The sequence below is a fragment of the Mauremys mutica genome, chromosome 1 (assembly GCF_020497125.1).
Source record: "Mauremys mutica isolate MM-2020 ecotype Southern chromosome 1, ASM2049712v1, whole genome shotgun sequence".
NCBI classification, from domain to species: Eukaryota; Metazoa; Chordata; order Testudines; family Geoemydidae; genus Mauremys; species Mauremys mutica.
In genome coordinates this window covers 67802562-67819565 of record NC_059072.1, presented here as the reverse complement: position 1 = coordinate 67819565, position 17004 = coordinate 67802562, and the positions used below count along the sequence as shown (strand labels likewise).

At 39.2% G+C, this 17004-nt stretch overlaps 1 protein-coding gene across 3 annotated transcripts in view; it reads right to left on the bottom strand.

Moving 5' to 3' along the window:
• Positions 1 to 17004, bottom strand: part of LGR5 (leucine rich repeat containing G protein-coupled receptor 5) — a 135193-nt gene that overhangs the window by 26068 nt on the left and 92121 nt on the right. For 2 of the 3 annotated variants that reach the window (XM_044978730.1, XM_044978746.1), the window contains exons 5-8: positions 13624 to 13839; positions 9286 to 9357; positions 6287 to 6355; positions 3204 to 3275 (exon numbers count right to left, since the gene is read on the bottom strand). In XM_044978730.1, the coding sequence (XP_044834665.1) occupies positions 3204 to 3275; positions 6287 to 6355; positions 9286 to 9357; positions 13624 to 13839 (429 nt within the window). The remainder of the gene's footprint in view (positions 1 to 3203; positions 3276 to 6286; positions 6356 to 9285; positions 9358 to 13623; positions 13840 to 17004) is intronic. The other variant, XM_044978737.1, reaches the window with a different exon arrangement.

Here is a 17004-nt window from a genome sequence, read left to right as displayed (position 1 = left end):
CTTCTTTGAGAGTTAAATTCAATGCAGCTGAAGGTTTAGGTTGTGCAGTTACATTTGCTGGTTTAGTAGCTCCTTTTGTAGTTTTTACAGGTACTTTGAAGTTCTCTGTTTTCTTGGCTGCATGTGTTCCTCTGGTTGTAACTTTCTTCCCAATCTTTTCCAAAGCAGCCCTTTTGTTAGTCACTTGACTTTTGGCTTTGTTGTTAAGTCCTGTCATAGCATTCTCCACCCCTCTAGTAATCGCAGCGCGCCAGACCAGCGCCATGAGGACGGTAGCTCTTGACTGGTGCTGCACCCCCTGGTTTGAAGTGGTTTCCATCATATACAAAGTTTACAGTTTGGTTCAATGACTCTCAGCACCCCACTGTACAAATTGGTCCAGCACTCCTAACAGGGACTCAGCAACCTCCCTCAGTAACCTGTTACAGGACTTAACTATCTTTACAGTTAGAAAGTTTTTCCTAATATCTAACCTAAATCTCCTTTGCTGCATATTAAGCCTACCTTCAGTGGACATGGAGAACAATTGATCATCGTCCTCTGTAAAACCACCCTTAACAAATTTGAAGACTGTTAGATTCTCCCTCACTCTTCTTTTCTCAAGAGTAAACATGCCCAGTTTTTTTAACCTGTCCTCATAGGTCAGGGTTTCCAAACTTTTTTATCATGTTTGTTACTTCCTTCTAGACTCTCTCCAATTTGTCTACATCTTTCTTAAGGTGCTGAGCCCCAAACTGGCTATAGTACTCCAGCTGAGGCCTCACCAGTACCAACTAGAGCAGAACAATTACCCACTGTCTTATGTACAAAACTCCTGTTACTACACCCTAGAATGATAGTAGCCTTTTTTGCAGCTGCATCACACTGGGGCTCATATTCATTTTGTGATCCACTATAACCTCCAGATCCTCTTCAGCAGTACCACCTCCTAGCCAGTTATTCCCCAGTGTAGTTGTCCACTTGATTTTTCCTTCCTAACTGTACTACTTTGCACTTGCATTTACTGAATTTCATCTTGTTGATTTCAGACCAGTTCTCCAGTTTATCAAGGTCTTTTTGAATTCTGATCCTGTCCCCCCAGGTGCTTGCACTATCTCCCCCCTCCCCAGATGGTGTCAACCACACATTTTATAAATTGGAGAATTGGTAACTATAAGGATAGGTAAGTTGTGGAAAAGGCTTTCAAGGGAGGCTGTGGAATCCCTTTCATTGGAGGTTTTTCAGAACAGATTGTACAAACACTTGTCAGGCATGCTCTGGGGTCCTGCCTTAGGAGAAGGGACTGGAGCTGATGACTTCAAGGTCCCTTCCAGCCCTACATTTCTATGACATTAGAGGCTTTACAAATATATATGATAGTTTTACTTTCCTTTGTGATCTGTGCCATTGGACTCCTGATGCTAAGGGAGCCTGACTTTGCATGTGGAGATGTGATAGACCAATGGCTGGTCTGCTCTCATATAGCAATGAACAGGTTTCCATATCTTTCTATTTCAGAAGTTATGAACTGAAAGAATAACATTCACCCTGTGGAAGTAGAGAAAGAACTGACAGGGATTTGAAGGGGATTTCAAATCCACACAGTCTCCTTATGTGAGCAAGAGTCAGGCTTGCTGCACCCAACCTGAGAGTGAGAACTCTGTTCTTCTCTGACAACCCGCTTCTTGTGTTTGATCTGTGATGGATAGCTGTGTCCAGCTGTAGAAGTTATGAGCCAATATGACCTTCAACTATTCCAGGTATCTTTCATCTTTATAGCTTGTTCAAAGAACTGTTTTAACTGTTGACAAAATTGTCATTTAAAAAAAAAGTACACATGGTCTCAAAAGCTCTGTCCAATAACTTACTAACAAAAGGCATCTCTTAAGATGGAAGGAGGAACCGTTTCTAGTAACAATGACTTAAATGATATTTGGGGCAAATGCAGATAGGTTTTTTCTGGCTTGGTTTTGGAAATGATGTATAGGCAAACACAGGGCGAGACTTCTTATAAATGAGGAAGTGTTTTTGTAAAAAAGTAGAGAGATCTGGGACTTAAATGACAGACTACAGGGCTTAGTGACCTCTTTCTGGTAGTTTGAGCTGTCAGATGAGAGAGGATTCTTTCTGCAATGCTATAATATATCAGTATTCTGCTGGTCCTGATAGAGCTTTCCTTAGTAAGCATCAAGGTGAGTATCTATTTTACTTTTTATTTCACAATTTCTTCTCTTTCTACAGTTGCTAATAAAATCTGTTTTATATTTATTTATCTTGGGTCTCCAGTAACTCCACAGAAGCTTTTTCTCCAGTCTGTCACAGTTTATTAACAAAATATAGTGCAAATAATCCCTAACTAAAGTCCCCAAACATACTCCATATCAACCCCAGTGCACATAGTTCTTATTCTCATCATACCCTAATATCTTCTAGCACAGACAAGCACCTTATCTGTTTTCTTCCAGCCCTCTACCAGGAACAGCCATCCCAGCCCTGCTTTCAGGGCAGAAGCCCTGCTCATCCCATCAAGAATTCCCATGGCCTCTCTACTGTGAATACCCTGGCCAGGGGAGTACCCCTTGCTCCCCTGAGCTCTCTCACATTTCCTTCAGGTTCAGTGCTCCAGCAATGAGATCTCAGTGGGTAAGCCCCTCTGCTACTCCCCCTTTCTTCAGCATTCTCTGGCCCTTGGCTCCAGCTTAGAGCCAGCAGACATTCTCCTCATCTGTCTCTCCTGCCTTCAGTCCTCCAGCCCCTCAGGGATGCTAGCCAACAAACCCATCTTGCTGCTCTCCTACCTTCAGCTTTCACCCAGGAATCATCTTCTATCTCTGGTAGTTCTCATCTCCTACCCTTACCCTGACTGACACCCAGAGTTTCTTTCTAACCAGGCCTCTTATAGCACCCAGGTGCTGACCCACCCTCTTAATTGGCCAGCTGGGAACACCTGGACTGGAAAAGGACACCTGATCCCAGTTTCATTTAATGGGTCAGCTACCCTGTTATAAGAAATAACAGCCTGAGTAGAAGGTCAAGGGCTATGGAAAGTTATGATTTCTCTCTTCAAGTAATGTGTGTGTACTAAGAGAACTGAAAGGTAGGAGATCTAATGCACTCATATTATGTTCCTTTACATTGTAGATGAGTTAGAAAACAACACAGAAATACTGTATTTAATTCCACAATTGATATAAAAAATACCAAAGTAAACTGCTTCCACTTACATGGTTATAAGTGATGGATTACCCACAAATGCATGCTCAGGTATTGATTTGATGTTATTACTATGAAATCCCCTGGGGGAAAAAAACCAATATTTTATACAATAACAAAAAGTGTGACTATAAGACCTGTGATACATTAAAAAAACATTTATTATTTTTGGGCTATTTTCCACAGTAACATAGAACTATTACAATTAATCAAAAACCTCTGTAGCTGCAAGCAACAGTGTCTTCAGCTTTCTAGTCAATGTGGACATCGCAATTAGTTGGATTAAGACTGAAAATGGAAAGCATTTCATTCCAATACTTGTCCCATAGTATCCTTGTTTCTGGGATGATTTAGATTTATGTGACTGTATAGTGTATATATAAATTTACATGTTGTGTTATGACATACCATGCATCAAACCTCCCACACTCCTTTCTTTATTGAAGTATGAGAAGAACAAGCTGTACAATGTACTTACTGCCTTCTAGAAAGGAGACAAATTCTTTGTCTCATAATTAATTATTACATTGTACTCATATGAGTAATTCTGCCATTGTCAAAAACAAACTAAGGTTTCAAAATGAACAATGATGATTTGTGTGAGAAACTTTAGTTCAATCATGAATTATGAAAAGGCTTCTCAGATTAAATTAAAACATTTAGAAAGCCTTGAATTGTTCACAGATGCAAGCACCCTCAGTCATTACTTGTACCAATACCAGATTATCAATTTCACTGAACTAATTGTCTTGCTTGTGTAAAATCTAGAAAATCAAGACTCTATACTCCTTTCTATATACCACATGCAATCAAAAATATGTGCCTGTAAACAGTTGGGCTCTAAGCAACAACCAAAACAAAAGACTATTTAATTCAAAACCAATATATAGGCTGAGTGACCTAGACTCTACCAAGCAGGATTCCCCAGATCAATCCTTTGCTCCCTGCATGGCAGAAGTAGCTGAGGAAATGGCATTACTACCTCCCAGGGAAAATACTAGTCCCTCATCAATATATAGGTATACTTGTGTCTACCTTAACTCGCAGGGAGAACTACAAGGCAACTTTTGAAGCCCCAGTCCTGCAAGCACTTATGTAGGTGCTTAACTTTACTCCTGTGAGTGGTCCCTTTGATGTCAATGGGGCTACTCATGTGCTTAAAGTTAAGTATGCGCATAAGTATTTGCAGGATTGAAGCCTCAATGTTTGATCCTGTTAGGTGCTGAGCACCTTTAAATCAATGGGAGTTGAGGGTATTCAGTAACCACTCAGAGATACGTTGCTGAGCTCTTGGGTCCCAATCCAGCAAAGCACCCAAACACATGCTTAAAGTGAATCAGAGCCTTGGTGCTGTACAATTTCATGCTCCAAACAGGCAGAGACTGAATTTAGGGGACTAAAACACCCTGGCTGAAGCCACACAGTGTGATATTAGGAGATCTGATGCAAAAGAGGCCAAAAATCTGAAGCAAAAAGATGCTACACAACACATATACAGTAAAACCGCCAAGAGCAACCACTCATGGGAGTTAGCAAAAGTGGTCTTTTATCAGAGGTGGTCTCTCTTTAAAGGTTTGCACACCAGATAGCGGTGTTCCATGGCCTCTGTAAGTAGTCACTTGTGACAGGTGGTCTCAGAGGTAGTCATTAAGGCAGGTTTTACTGAAGTTTGTTTCAAATACTTTCTAAGAAATTTATAATTTCAATTTTTTGATGTAGATTTTTATGCCCAGAGAATAATATATTGAAGGGACACCTTGATCATAAAAACTGTGCCCCAGATTCACAAGGCCAGCCAGGATTTGTTCACTGCACATCTGAGTATCACCTTTGTGGCTACCCCATCCTGAAGTCAGCAGATGCCACTCCCCCAGAGCTATTGTATTTTATGTCAAGGGGCCATTATGGCAGCTGGGAATAAGGTAGATTAGTAGCCCATAGCCACAATGCCTTCTCTCTGGCCACGTTCCCTATGCCAGAACTGGAGTGTTGGCATAGAAGCTGCAGCGCTGACCCTACATTGCCTAGGGATTCTGAAGGATTTTCCAAGCAGCTTGTTAAATTGGCTTTATATCTGCTTTGTATGGCAACAGCAACCTGAAGCATTCTAAGGGTATGTCTACACTGCAGTTAGACACCTGTGGCTGGCCCGTGCCAGCTGGCTTGGGCACAGGAGCTGTTTAATTGTGGTGTACATGTTAGGGCTCAGACTGGAGTCTGGATTCTAGGACCCTGCGACGTGGGAGAGTCCTAGCATACAGGCTCCAGCCTGAGCTGGAATGTCTACACCACAGTTAAACAGCCCCTTAGCCCATGCCCTGTGAGCTTCGGTCAGCTGGCACAGGCAAGCCGAGGGTTTTTAATTTCAGTGTAGACATACCCTTAGTGGCCCAGTGAATCTGTGATCATCTATGTTTTAAAAAATGCCTGCTGGTGCTATCTTTAACATCAAAGATCATTCAAACAGAAAGAATTTAAGAAATCTAATTGACTGGTAACTTTCTAGCTGTTTGCTTATTTTGCAATTCGACTAGCTTGCACAATTAATCTAGGCTGGTCAGTTTCACCTTTGATTTTAGTCTGTTTTACAAACCACGTCTACGCTTCCAGAAGTTTTCCAGTTTACAACACTGCACATGAATGTTTACACTGAAAAAAAAACCTGTTTAAAATATGGTTAAAAATGACTCCCCTATTTCCCCATAGTGCATATGAGTGAAAAGAAATTCCTGCTTCTTTTTCCTAGCCCAGGCATTGCGCCTTTTGAAACAAGTCTCACATTTGAAGCTGAAACAGAATTGATAGTGTCCTTTTATTATTATGATATATTGCATTACAAGGGTATAGTTCCAAAAAAGAATGCTCTCTCATAAACTCTTTTCCATACAAAAGAGCATTTGTAACAAGTAAAAGTTATCAAAGGTAAATGTTCTAAATGAAATGCTGAAAATTTCCTTTTATATATGTTGGCATGTTTGCTAACTTTTCCAGGATACAGAAAGTTTTAAAGAGTACTGATAGAAATCATCAGCTTTTCCCAAATAAAAAACATTGTCCAAAGAATCCTCTCTATAAGGTAGAGTTCAATACTTACAGTTCTTTTAAGTTTGTGAGTGTCCTGATAGCAGTGGGGAATTCATCCAGACTGTTGTAATTTAAATCTCTGCATAAAAACAGATCACATAATTTAGGTTATACAATGTTTAAGGGATAACAGAATTTGTTGGGATTTGTAAGGATGTATCACCTTTCATGCATTAAATAAAGAAATAGGTCCAAAGGCTAGGGAATCCTCAAAATGTGATATTTTCTAATAAATACCATCCAATGCGGATCATCATTTTTATTTTTGATCATGGTGCTATTTTTAATTCTTACCAATTTGGAAATGAGAAAATATGGACATTTACAAATGCTACTAAGCCACCTGCTATTTTGTGATCTCTCCTCCCCACCATTCATTTGTAAGCATGAAAGGAAAATCTATCCTTACCTAGGGACAATTTTGCAACTTTTACATATGAAAAATGCCCAAAATATTTCTCTTAAAACTGATTTTTAAAATAAATGCCTGTACTTGTACAGTGAATTGAATCTTACATAGTTCATATGTCGCATTATTTAGGTTCAGTTTGCCTCTTTTCCAACTCCCATGTTTATCATGCTTTCATTTTCTTTTCTGACCTGTTTCTTGGCACAGTATGTGAGAACAAGAAAGATAAATATTCAGGAATAGCAAAGGAGAAATATCAATGGAAAAATAGTTATTGGGCGAAACCCCAGCCCCAATGAAGTCAATGGTAAAACTTCTATTGATTTCAATGGGGCGAGGATTTGACCTATTCTGAGATTTTAAGATTGCAGTAAGGTTGACAATATCAATATGGAGTAAAGGAGAAAGAACAACTCCTTACCACACACAAGTCGTAAAAATAATATTTTATTTAGGTTAGCAACCTGGTACTCCATTTTAAGAACTGCTTGTTAGTGAGACATTTCCTCATTCCAGCACGTTCACTAGCCACATGCTTATTCCTGGCCTGGGAAACCCATCCACATCATCTGATAGAAGAATTTGGCCCAAGTATGCAGTTGAAACTAAAATGAAGAAAGGTCTGTTTTGTCAAACTATGCAGCTCCATGGAGCACCGTAGAAGCTTCTGCTTTGTAGAGAATATATTCTTAACAATTTAAATAAGAGATAATTTGACTAAATTAAATAAAAACAATGATTCACGTTGGACTTTAACAAAATATCATCATCCTTAATAACATAGGCAGGAAACTGCTGTTGGTAGTCAACAGGGCTTTTCTTCCTGTTTGTAAATCCCTTCAGGCCCTGTGCGTTGATTACACAGATAATGAGCATTTGTAATTTGGTTTGGCCCTCTAGCTGAGTTGGATCTGCCCAGACTGGAAAGAGGATAACCCTGTAACACCCAATGCAGCCCAGGCGATTGGCTATCTTGACGCTAGATTCCAAAACAGCCTCCCCACTGATGGTCGTGCCAACCAATGCAATAATAAACATGACTGTGGCAGGTACCATATTCTCCAAGTTCTCCTCCTCCTTTCCAGGGTCAAAGTTGACATTTATATCTTTTCCCTTTCACACCAGCTAGCCAGGGCTGGAAGGATAACTAAAATCTCTGCTTTTTCCCCCCATTTCAGGACAGTTGCATTCTGTTGTGTGTATGTCTTCTTAAAGAACAACCACATTTTCCCTCTTCTGTTCTGGTATTTTATTGAGGGGCTTTCTCTCTATGCACAGTGGGTAAAGGTCAAAGCTGTAACATTGCAGGGTGCTCTTGACAATAGAAGACTCAAGTTCTAGTAGAGAGGATTAGTTTATCTGATCAAAATTTAAACCCTCAATCCTAGTGGAACTGGAAAGTGAGCACTGCATGGTTTTGTGGATTAAAAAGCAAACCAACCACTAGGTTCTGATGATGTTTGTATGACATTTGGTTTATTCATTCTGCCTGTGGCACATAAAAGTCTAGTCTCCTGTGGGCAGGAATGCTTTGGTCCAATTTCAGTTGTTGGGTTTAGTGTGCTGGTGCTGTGTGGTTGTGGTGGCTTGTGATATATACCAGGTCAGATTAGATGATATATTGGTCCCTTCTGGCCTGAAACTCTATGACTTCTGCATCAGCACCAAAGCCGTTGGGCCTCTTGAAGTGCCCTGGTTGGGTAAAGTTGGTTATGATCTGTGGTTATGATCTTGGTTGTGGTATAGGAGAGGGAAGGGAATAGATATGCAAGGATTATTGTCCCTTAGGAATTAGTAGGCCAGGGCTCCAAAGCCAAACAGAGGTGGTGATATCTTTATTTGTGCATGTCTGGAGCAAATTACTTTCCTTTAAACTTTGGAGTTGTTTTCCTGTTTAGTCTTCTTTTCCCAGAATTCTTTTTTTCTTATGTTATTCAGAGAAGCCTTGTGTTCACCTCCTGCACTTTACTGAACTATTGTAGGTGCTAAGGTGACTTTATCCCTATAACACAGAAACTTTTCAAGCGAATCCTTTAAAGACTAACAACTGGAGCAATTTTTAAAAAAGAACATGTTTGTACTTGATGCTACCTGGAGCTTTTCCATTGTTCAAGAGGTCAAAGTATCTGACTGCTTCTGCAACCACACTATGTGGCAGATGCATTCTGCAAACTTAAAAGCTTTTTAGTTACAATGAATTTTTCCTTAACCTCTATGTCAATTAGCTTTGCTGATGAAAGATAAACAAACAAATAGCACTATCAAAGCAAGAATAACTATCCCTGAATAGTCATTTGTTATTTTGCGCCTGGTACAGTTTTAAAATGTCATTAAATAATTTATTAATAGATGCTGCCTACAAAAAAAGCAGTGTAGTTTTATAGTTGAGAAATAGGATCATTGTACGCAATCACTGTGTACTGCAGTCATTGTAAACAATCATCCAGAGCCCGTAGCAATTAAGCAAGCCAAAACGCATGTTTGGCTTTTAGCAATTAAACAAGCCAAAAAGCATGTTTGGTATTTTTATTCTTTCAGAATATTAATGAAAACACTGAAAAAAAGGGGAGGGGGAGGAAACAAATAAGAGGTCAACTCACAAAGTCTCTAGGCTGTGGAGCCCATCAAAGCATTTCTTTCCCAGGGAGTAGATTCTATTGTTATGGAGATGTCTGCAGGGGAACATTAAGAGCACAGTCAGGAAAGCACATTGCACACAGTGGAGTTAAGCAAAACATGTTGATGGTTAAATGAAAAGAAACTTATTTTCAGGCATGCACTGATTATATGCAAGTCATGCTTTTTGCAAGAGCATGTATAGGAGGGCATTTCCCCAACCTCTACCCCCCACTCGCCACCCACCCACCCACGCACCCAGGCTTTGATTTGGTTCCACAGAAAGGTTTTGCTTTTAAACTGCAGAGATTGTGATTCTTTCATTTAATGTATTTGTTTTCTGTCTTCATATTTGTTTTAAAAGTGCCTAGCCTGACGTTCTAATTTTAGACACATGGGGATTAAGTGTTCTGAAACTTTAAAAATAGGGTCAATGGTGATTTTAAAAATATATATTTAAATTAGATACAAGGTCTTAAAGTGTTGTGTGGGTTTTGTTTCTGGGTAGGAGGAGTGGGCAGGATGGGAAGCAGGGAAGTGACATGAGGCCTGAGGAAATGGAGTAAGAAACTGATAAATTCACATGACCAAAAGTCAGAATTTCAGTGTGAGTTAGTAAATATAATTGACCTCACTGATGCTACAGCTTGACTTCCTCTCTGTTAAACTAGAATAATCAACAAATAATTTCCAGTGGTATGTTATGTAATTTATAGGATTTTCAGTTTGACTTTTTTTGGTAGTGATTGGCTTGAAACAAACCTGCAGATCTGAAAGTTTGGGCCATTCAAAATTCGGCTTAGAATTTTGCTGCTTATGCCTATTTCTAAATTTTTAGATCTTAATAGAGAAATTGCTCTGTGTAGCTTATTAACATAGATGGATGTAACTTAGTGTAATTTAAATGCATTTTTTTAAGAGAATGCTTTTCCAGCTGACTTCTCTCTCCTATTTTACCTTCCTCACTCCTCCCTCATGGTATGAGAGAAACTGTGGGAGTTGTACATAAAAGAAGAGAAGGTCTGTGAATGTGAGAGTCAGACACTATTCTCATCCATGTCTTAACTAAAATACTTCTGTATAAAGCAATCAGAAGCTCTCAATAAATTTTTCAGAACCTACACAAACTGTATTCAGCTATTTATCAACTGACTCTAAAAGATAGATTCTGATGTACCAAAAAAAATGTTTTTTTTTCCTTCTCTAGGAAGAAACCTCAATCATTTTGATCTCAAATACTATATTGACCTTTTAGGCTATAGCAGTATGAAGAATTTGCCCCAAAACTCCAATTAGTTTTGCATCTTTAATGACCACAGGTCCAATCCTGCTCCCATTGAAGCCAATGTGAGTTCTCCCACTGACTTAAGATTTCCAGAACTGGAGAGAGGGTAGTAAAATGTGTACAGAACCACACTAAGTGATTTGGAGAGACTGGAACAATGGGTGCTGCAGATAGTTAGGGGTGATTAAATACTAGTAACTCTAAAGTCTTACACCCAGAAACAGGAGATAAACAGCAGATGCAAAATGAGGGGACCTAGCCAAGCAGCAGCACCTATTGCATCAAGTGAAGCTTATTTTCATCAGGTTTCAGAGTAGCAGCCGTGTTAGTCTGTATCCGCAAAAAAAAAACAGGAGTACTTGTGGCACCTTAAAGACTAACAAATTTATTTTAGCATGAGCTTTAGCTCACGAAAGCTCATGCTAAAATAAATTTGTTAGTCTTTAAGGTGCCACAAGTACTCCTGTTCTTATTTTCATCGTCTTCTTAATTGTCCTAATGTTACTGAAGTTTCAGCAGGGAGGTGGAGAAATGAGACTGGGAAGAGTGCTGGGGCATGAGAGCAACTCTACCTTAACAAGTGGTTGACAACATGATGAAAAATAACAGGGATCTGGAAGCTCAGCCAAATGACACATACCCATTCTTTTAAAGGTTAAAATCTAAAAAGGTTAAAGTCTCATACTGAAACTCAATCTGTACCCACCCAGGCAGAGAGCAAAGTCTGTCCACAAGGTGGTAGATGGAATTCCTTCTGCTTACCCTGTATGGCTTGTACCTTGTACAATTGTATTGCTCACGTTCTGCACTTGCTAGAGGTGACAGATCAGCTTTTATGGTTGTGACACTCTGCACTCCATATTTATCATAGTGGTAGGATTATGATGTGATTATGACATAATAATGATGCATCGTGTACCTAATGTGTTATGTGAGGTGTTAATGGAAAATTATGGTTTACTGAATATGATTATCCTATTTGTATGAATGTCTCATGGAGTTATGAATATTGATTGTATCTGTATTTCAGATGTGCTTGCACCTGGGTAACACCCACAAAACTTTACATAAAGCCTAGCCAGCACATCATGAATGGCCTATTCAAGTTGAAAGGCCCATCAAAAAAGACAATGGGACATGGAAGAGGCTTATCCTCACCTGGGGATGCTTCAGTCAGCCTATGGATAATGGCTGCCATGACTCATTGGCGCATGCAAGGGGTCGTGACTAGATCACATGATACTGAACTGCATTTTGGTATCTGTATTTTTCCACAAACTGGGCTGGGAATTTGGCTTGGAATAAGCTATAAAAGGGGGAAATGACATCACCAAGAGGCCTCACTCCCTACACAACAGAACACCTGGAAACACAGACTGAACTGCGGGGAGTGCTGGTCCCAGGCAGGAAAGAAGGAATCTTATCTGTGTATGGAAGCTTGGTGAACTGTTTGTACTAACAGGGTGAGACATTGCTTGATTCAAATCCTAACTAGTGTATAACACTTAGATTGTGTGTGGTTTGCTTGAAGTGTGTGGGGAATCTGCTCAGGAACAGGGGCTGGGGCATTGTTGTCTTCTCCACATCGACGGAGGGACGGACTTAGGGTTACCAGATAGCAATTGTGAAAAACAGGGTGGGGGTGGGGGGTAATAGGCGCCTATATAAGGAAAAGTCCCCCAAAATGGGACTGTCCCTTTAAAAATGGGACATCTGGTCACCCTAGGTGGACTGGGTAAAAAATTTATACTGGTCAGACTTTTGACCAGGGCAAGACGGTACAGCTCTGGGGTTGTAGGTTGTGGAGCTGGGAGGGTGGGGGAGCTCACTGGAGTTGTTCCATTGTCATTTTATGAGTGGCTGAGGAGAAGCCTTCATGTAACTGCAGCTGGGTGTGTCACTGTGAGTACAAGTCCTGGAGAGGACTGTAGCTTGTCACAGCATCACGGGGGGGAGGGGGGGGAGGGGGGAAGAGGGAGCCCAGGCTAGTGAGACAGAGGGCTCAGCGATACCCCAGTTCCAGGTTGTACCCCAGTGGGAGGAACCCATCACAATGGTAGCCTATAATAAAGGGCACTGAAATAATCCAATCATAGTGTCCCAAAGGCTTGCATCATGGCTATCGGATCAGCATGTTAGAATATGTTAAAATATATTTAATATCTTACATGCAATGGCTTCGTGCTGCCTACAAACCATGAATGTCTTTAATAATGACCATGTTTCAGCATATCCTGAAATAATTCCTGAATAATTTTTCTAATAATAGAGCAGAAGTTTTTTCAATTTGGGATAGTCCCAGAAGATCTGAAGATGATTCCTCAGAAACTGGAATTCCTTCCAGGATTTTCTGTGAATTTTGTATCTGTTTTGTTTAGTAATACTGGTAGGGGAACATATCTACTGTTATGTAGATATCTACACAAACTGTCTGTGAAGGGAACTTTCTCAGCTCATACTTGTTAGCATTCTATCCTTCTAGTCCTTTAGAGATTTGAGTTAATTTCCTTTTGCCGCCCTAGCCTCATGTTGTCAATATTGCCCTGTAATCTTAAGTAAAAATGTGTACACATGTAAACAGCCTTCCAGTACTATGATTTTATAAATAATATCTAAGATACAAAAGTCCCATTTTTTTCAACTTATCTCTTCACTGACATTCTGAAGAGAAGTTTATTTGCCACTAATTCTCTGCATCGTTATAAATAAACATATCTGCAAGTTAAATCTTTACATTATGTGGAGTGGAAAGGTCATTTAATAAGGTTGCAAAAATTATAGCTTTAAACACAGTGCAAGAATAAAGGGCAAACTTCAGGTTTATAGCCCAAAATATCAATTTAATGCTAAAACTATAACATAAAACAATAGCCCATATTAACCAACCTCAAGGTTTACAGATCATTTCACATTTTTGGGCAGTCTAGTTTTAAAGTATCTCTTACAAAGCTTAATTTAGACATTGCATCTTGAAATAATTTATTACAAAGAGGCCAAGGTCTTGCAAAAATAATTTTAAAAAATCAGTAAAACTTACAGAACTACCAAACTGGAGAGGTTTCCAAAAGCATAGTCTGGTATGTGATGTATTTTGTTCAGCGCCAGTGTCATTGCCTGAAGTGCTGATAAACTCCTAAAAGCTTGCACAGGAATTTCTGTCAAAGAGTTGTCATCCAGCCACAAGTGTCTAAGAGAGACCAAGCCACTGAAGCAGTTGGGTGGCACGTAGTTGATGTGGTTGGCATCCAGACGTCTAAAAAACCAGAAATTTAGAATACTGAGACTGAGAAAAATGTAATGAATCAACACAAGAGACCTAAAAGGATATTTTCAAGTACAGTATGCTCCAAAGTGGGGGTGGGGGGAGGGTTATCACATCCCCTGTTGGTGCTCTGGAGATATCCACATTTTCTTCTACTTTACGTTCTGGTCCTTGAGGCCCCACACCATGGTCAACAGTCTTATGTGACTCTTTTATGGACTGAAGGGGTCACTTTTGAATGGCGCAGGGCACTCCTCCATGGGCTGAGCAATGAGTTTATTTCTCCTTCTGAGCTCTGTCACCTTAAGGGATTAAAAACTAGGTAAGAAATTCATTCAGAGACTCTTTCGTTATTTTTATGTCTGTGGGTCATGGGATTGCTTCTGCATAACTGAAAGAAGCATTTGACTCTCCATCGTTTTCAGCACCATCTTAGAAGCCTGAAAAGAAAATTTTATTTCTGACTAATTGTATCTATTATATTTTGTGAAATATTGGTTCTTCCTGTGTTTCTAAGGAAGGCTGAAGTTAATGTGTCATTTGCAAGGCAGAGATGACTTCCTTTTATTTTGCACCAGCATTACCAATGAGCTGGTTTCATCCATAGGAAAAACTAAAGCAGTTTGGTTGCTGCAGAACCAACACAGGGAGAACAACTGCACAACAGACTATTTGTTTTTCTCTAGATTCTACAGGCCTCATTGTGATCTCACACTGGTGTAAATCAGGAATAATCAATGCAGTTTCAAGGGTATAAACAGGTCTGAGATAAGAATCAGGCCCTATATAATCAATGGTTTAAAATTATTTTTATTTTGTGCTCCTGGTAGAGCACAATTGAAAGAACACATCAATTTTCTGAAATGTCAGGGAACATATATGTGATCTGTATGCTTATCATAACTCTTCTATGCTTCTACTTACTTCTAATCTGCTTTAATGACTTTGCACACTTGTTTGCACTACAAAAGTAATTATTTAGCCCTTTTGTTCAGGCTGCCAGTTTACAGGATGTTATTAAAAGGAAGCAGTAGTGAATTTTCAAAAGCATGTTTGAAAACATTACAGAACAAACAGATGCACCCTGAGCGTAAGGAGGTAATCCTTCACAACCTGAACTGGGTCCATTTGAGAGAGGGGAATGAATACTCTTTGTGGCAAGCATACTAATCTCTTTAATAAAGTGCTTCCTCATTTACAGTCATGTAAAATGTCGGGTCCATTGTGTCTCCTAGTCCACAGTACTTCTACCTACTGCATGAGAACCAATAATGAATTCTAAGGCTCCGTGCCAGATTGGCAAATAACTGAGACAAGGTCAGTTGGAACAAATTTATAAAGTTCAGTGTCAAAGCCCTTATACAATTAAATTTTCACTATAATAACTGACATGGCAAGCAGCAGAGACAGAGCTTCCAAAATAACTCAAGGGTCTGTCAACAATGGGTGAGGCTGGAAATGTTTAGAAATACCCATGCTGTACCTCCCCCACTCCCGAGGCAACAACATACTTTGCCTGTGTTTTCAAATAAGGTATAATTTGAGTGAATAGGTGGTGTTTCTTTGTGTTGGTTAGAAGTAAATTTCTTGTCTGCATGATGTCTGTATGTAAACTAAGGAGTTATAGTTGCACTAGTTTGACAGTTACACTGATTAAAGAATGGAGGCTTTATTCAATTTAAATCTGTTACTGTATTGCAATTAACATCTTGTCTCATGTGGGGTCTCAGTTTGCAGCACATGTTGACTCCAAAGGGGCTACATGCACAAGGGTTGCAGGATAGAAGTTAGGTATAGTCAGTTGTTTTAGATGATACAGAAACTATGGATGAAATCCTGGCTGCACTGAAGTTAATGGCAATATTTTGATTGATTTCAGTGGGATCAGGATTTCATCTTCCACATATTTTACAGAAAATTTAGAAATTGAGTTAGTTGAAAGTGTAAATTCCCAAATTTAAATGGTATTGTCCCCTGTATGTGTGTGTATGCAGTCATATTTAATTGTGATTCAAAGCTAGGTGAATTTATTGTTTCAATATATGGCAAAGCAAGAAGCTACTATGACTTATACAGTATGTAATGTAGTTGCAGGACTTACAAGTGCTCTTAAAATGTATGACCAACAAATGTTTCTTTGTCATCTAATCATTTTTTTAAATAAATTCCTGAGTACCATTTTCCTACTTGCAGATAATAAAACATTTCATTATGGTTATGTTTCCTGGCATTATATAAATAATTTATACTGATGTATAAAACATTGAGCAAAATCATAGTTTTCAGCCAATTTTTTTACTCGTGTTGATCAAAGTTTTGGCACTTTCAAAACTAAACCCATTAACTCATAAACATGACCTTACTTATAATTTAAAATATATAGTTAACATGTGGGCAGTTTAAAAGATCTATTGTATTCCAAAGAAAGCCAACTTAGGGATACAAAAATATTTGATCTCTTCTGATAGGCAGCCTATAAAATGACATCTAGCATGATATTTATCATGAGCTCGCTTAAAATGTCCAAAGTAAATGCTTAAATTATGCAGAATGTAGTCCACTGTAGTTGTTTGTACTGTATATGCTCTGACCATATGTTTTGCAGCTCATGTAAAGATACTATTCATGAAGAATTCTAAAAGTGGATAAAGTAAAAGAGCTGACTCTCAGATTTAAGAATAAAACACTAATTCCTTCCATAACTATTACTGGTATTCTGGACTATGATCAGCGTATACAGGATCTGGGCTTAGGCATAGTTTGACTACTATATTTTGGGGTGGAAGCTCCAGTCAGGCCAATTGACTGGGGGGGCAAATTCTGTGCCTGCCCAAGGATTGCTGTGGGAGGGGCAATGACTCCCTGGACCCCCCAAACTATGCCCAAGGATCTGGGACAAGATTATAATGGTGTTGGTCCATCACTATAGTTAAGGTTGTGTCACAACTTCTGTTTAAAGGTTGACCTTTCTAAGTCCTCTAAAATAAATATGCTTAATTGGATTCCTTTGAAATTTGATATGCCTCAGAAGAGTGCAACTGAGGGGTAATGACCCAAATTTGGGGTAATTTGAGCTAGGGGTTGTAGAAATACAAGCCCCCCACAAAGTAGCCATTTTTTTCAAAAAGTTTGTGTGGTTTTTGTTTTGTTTTTGCA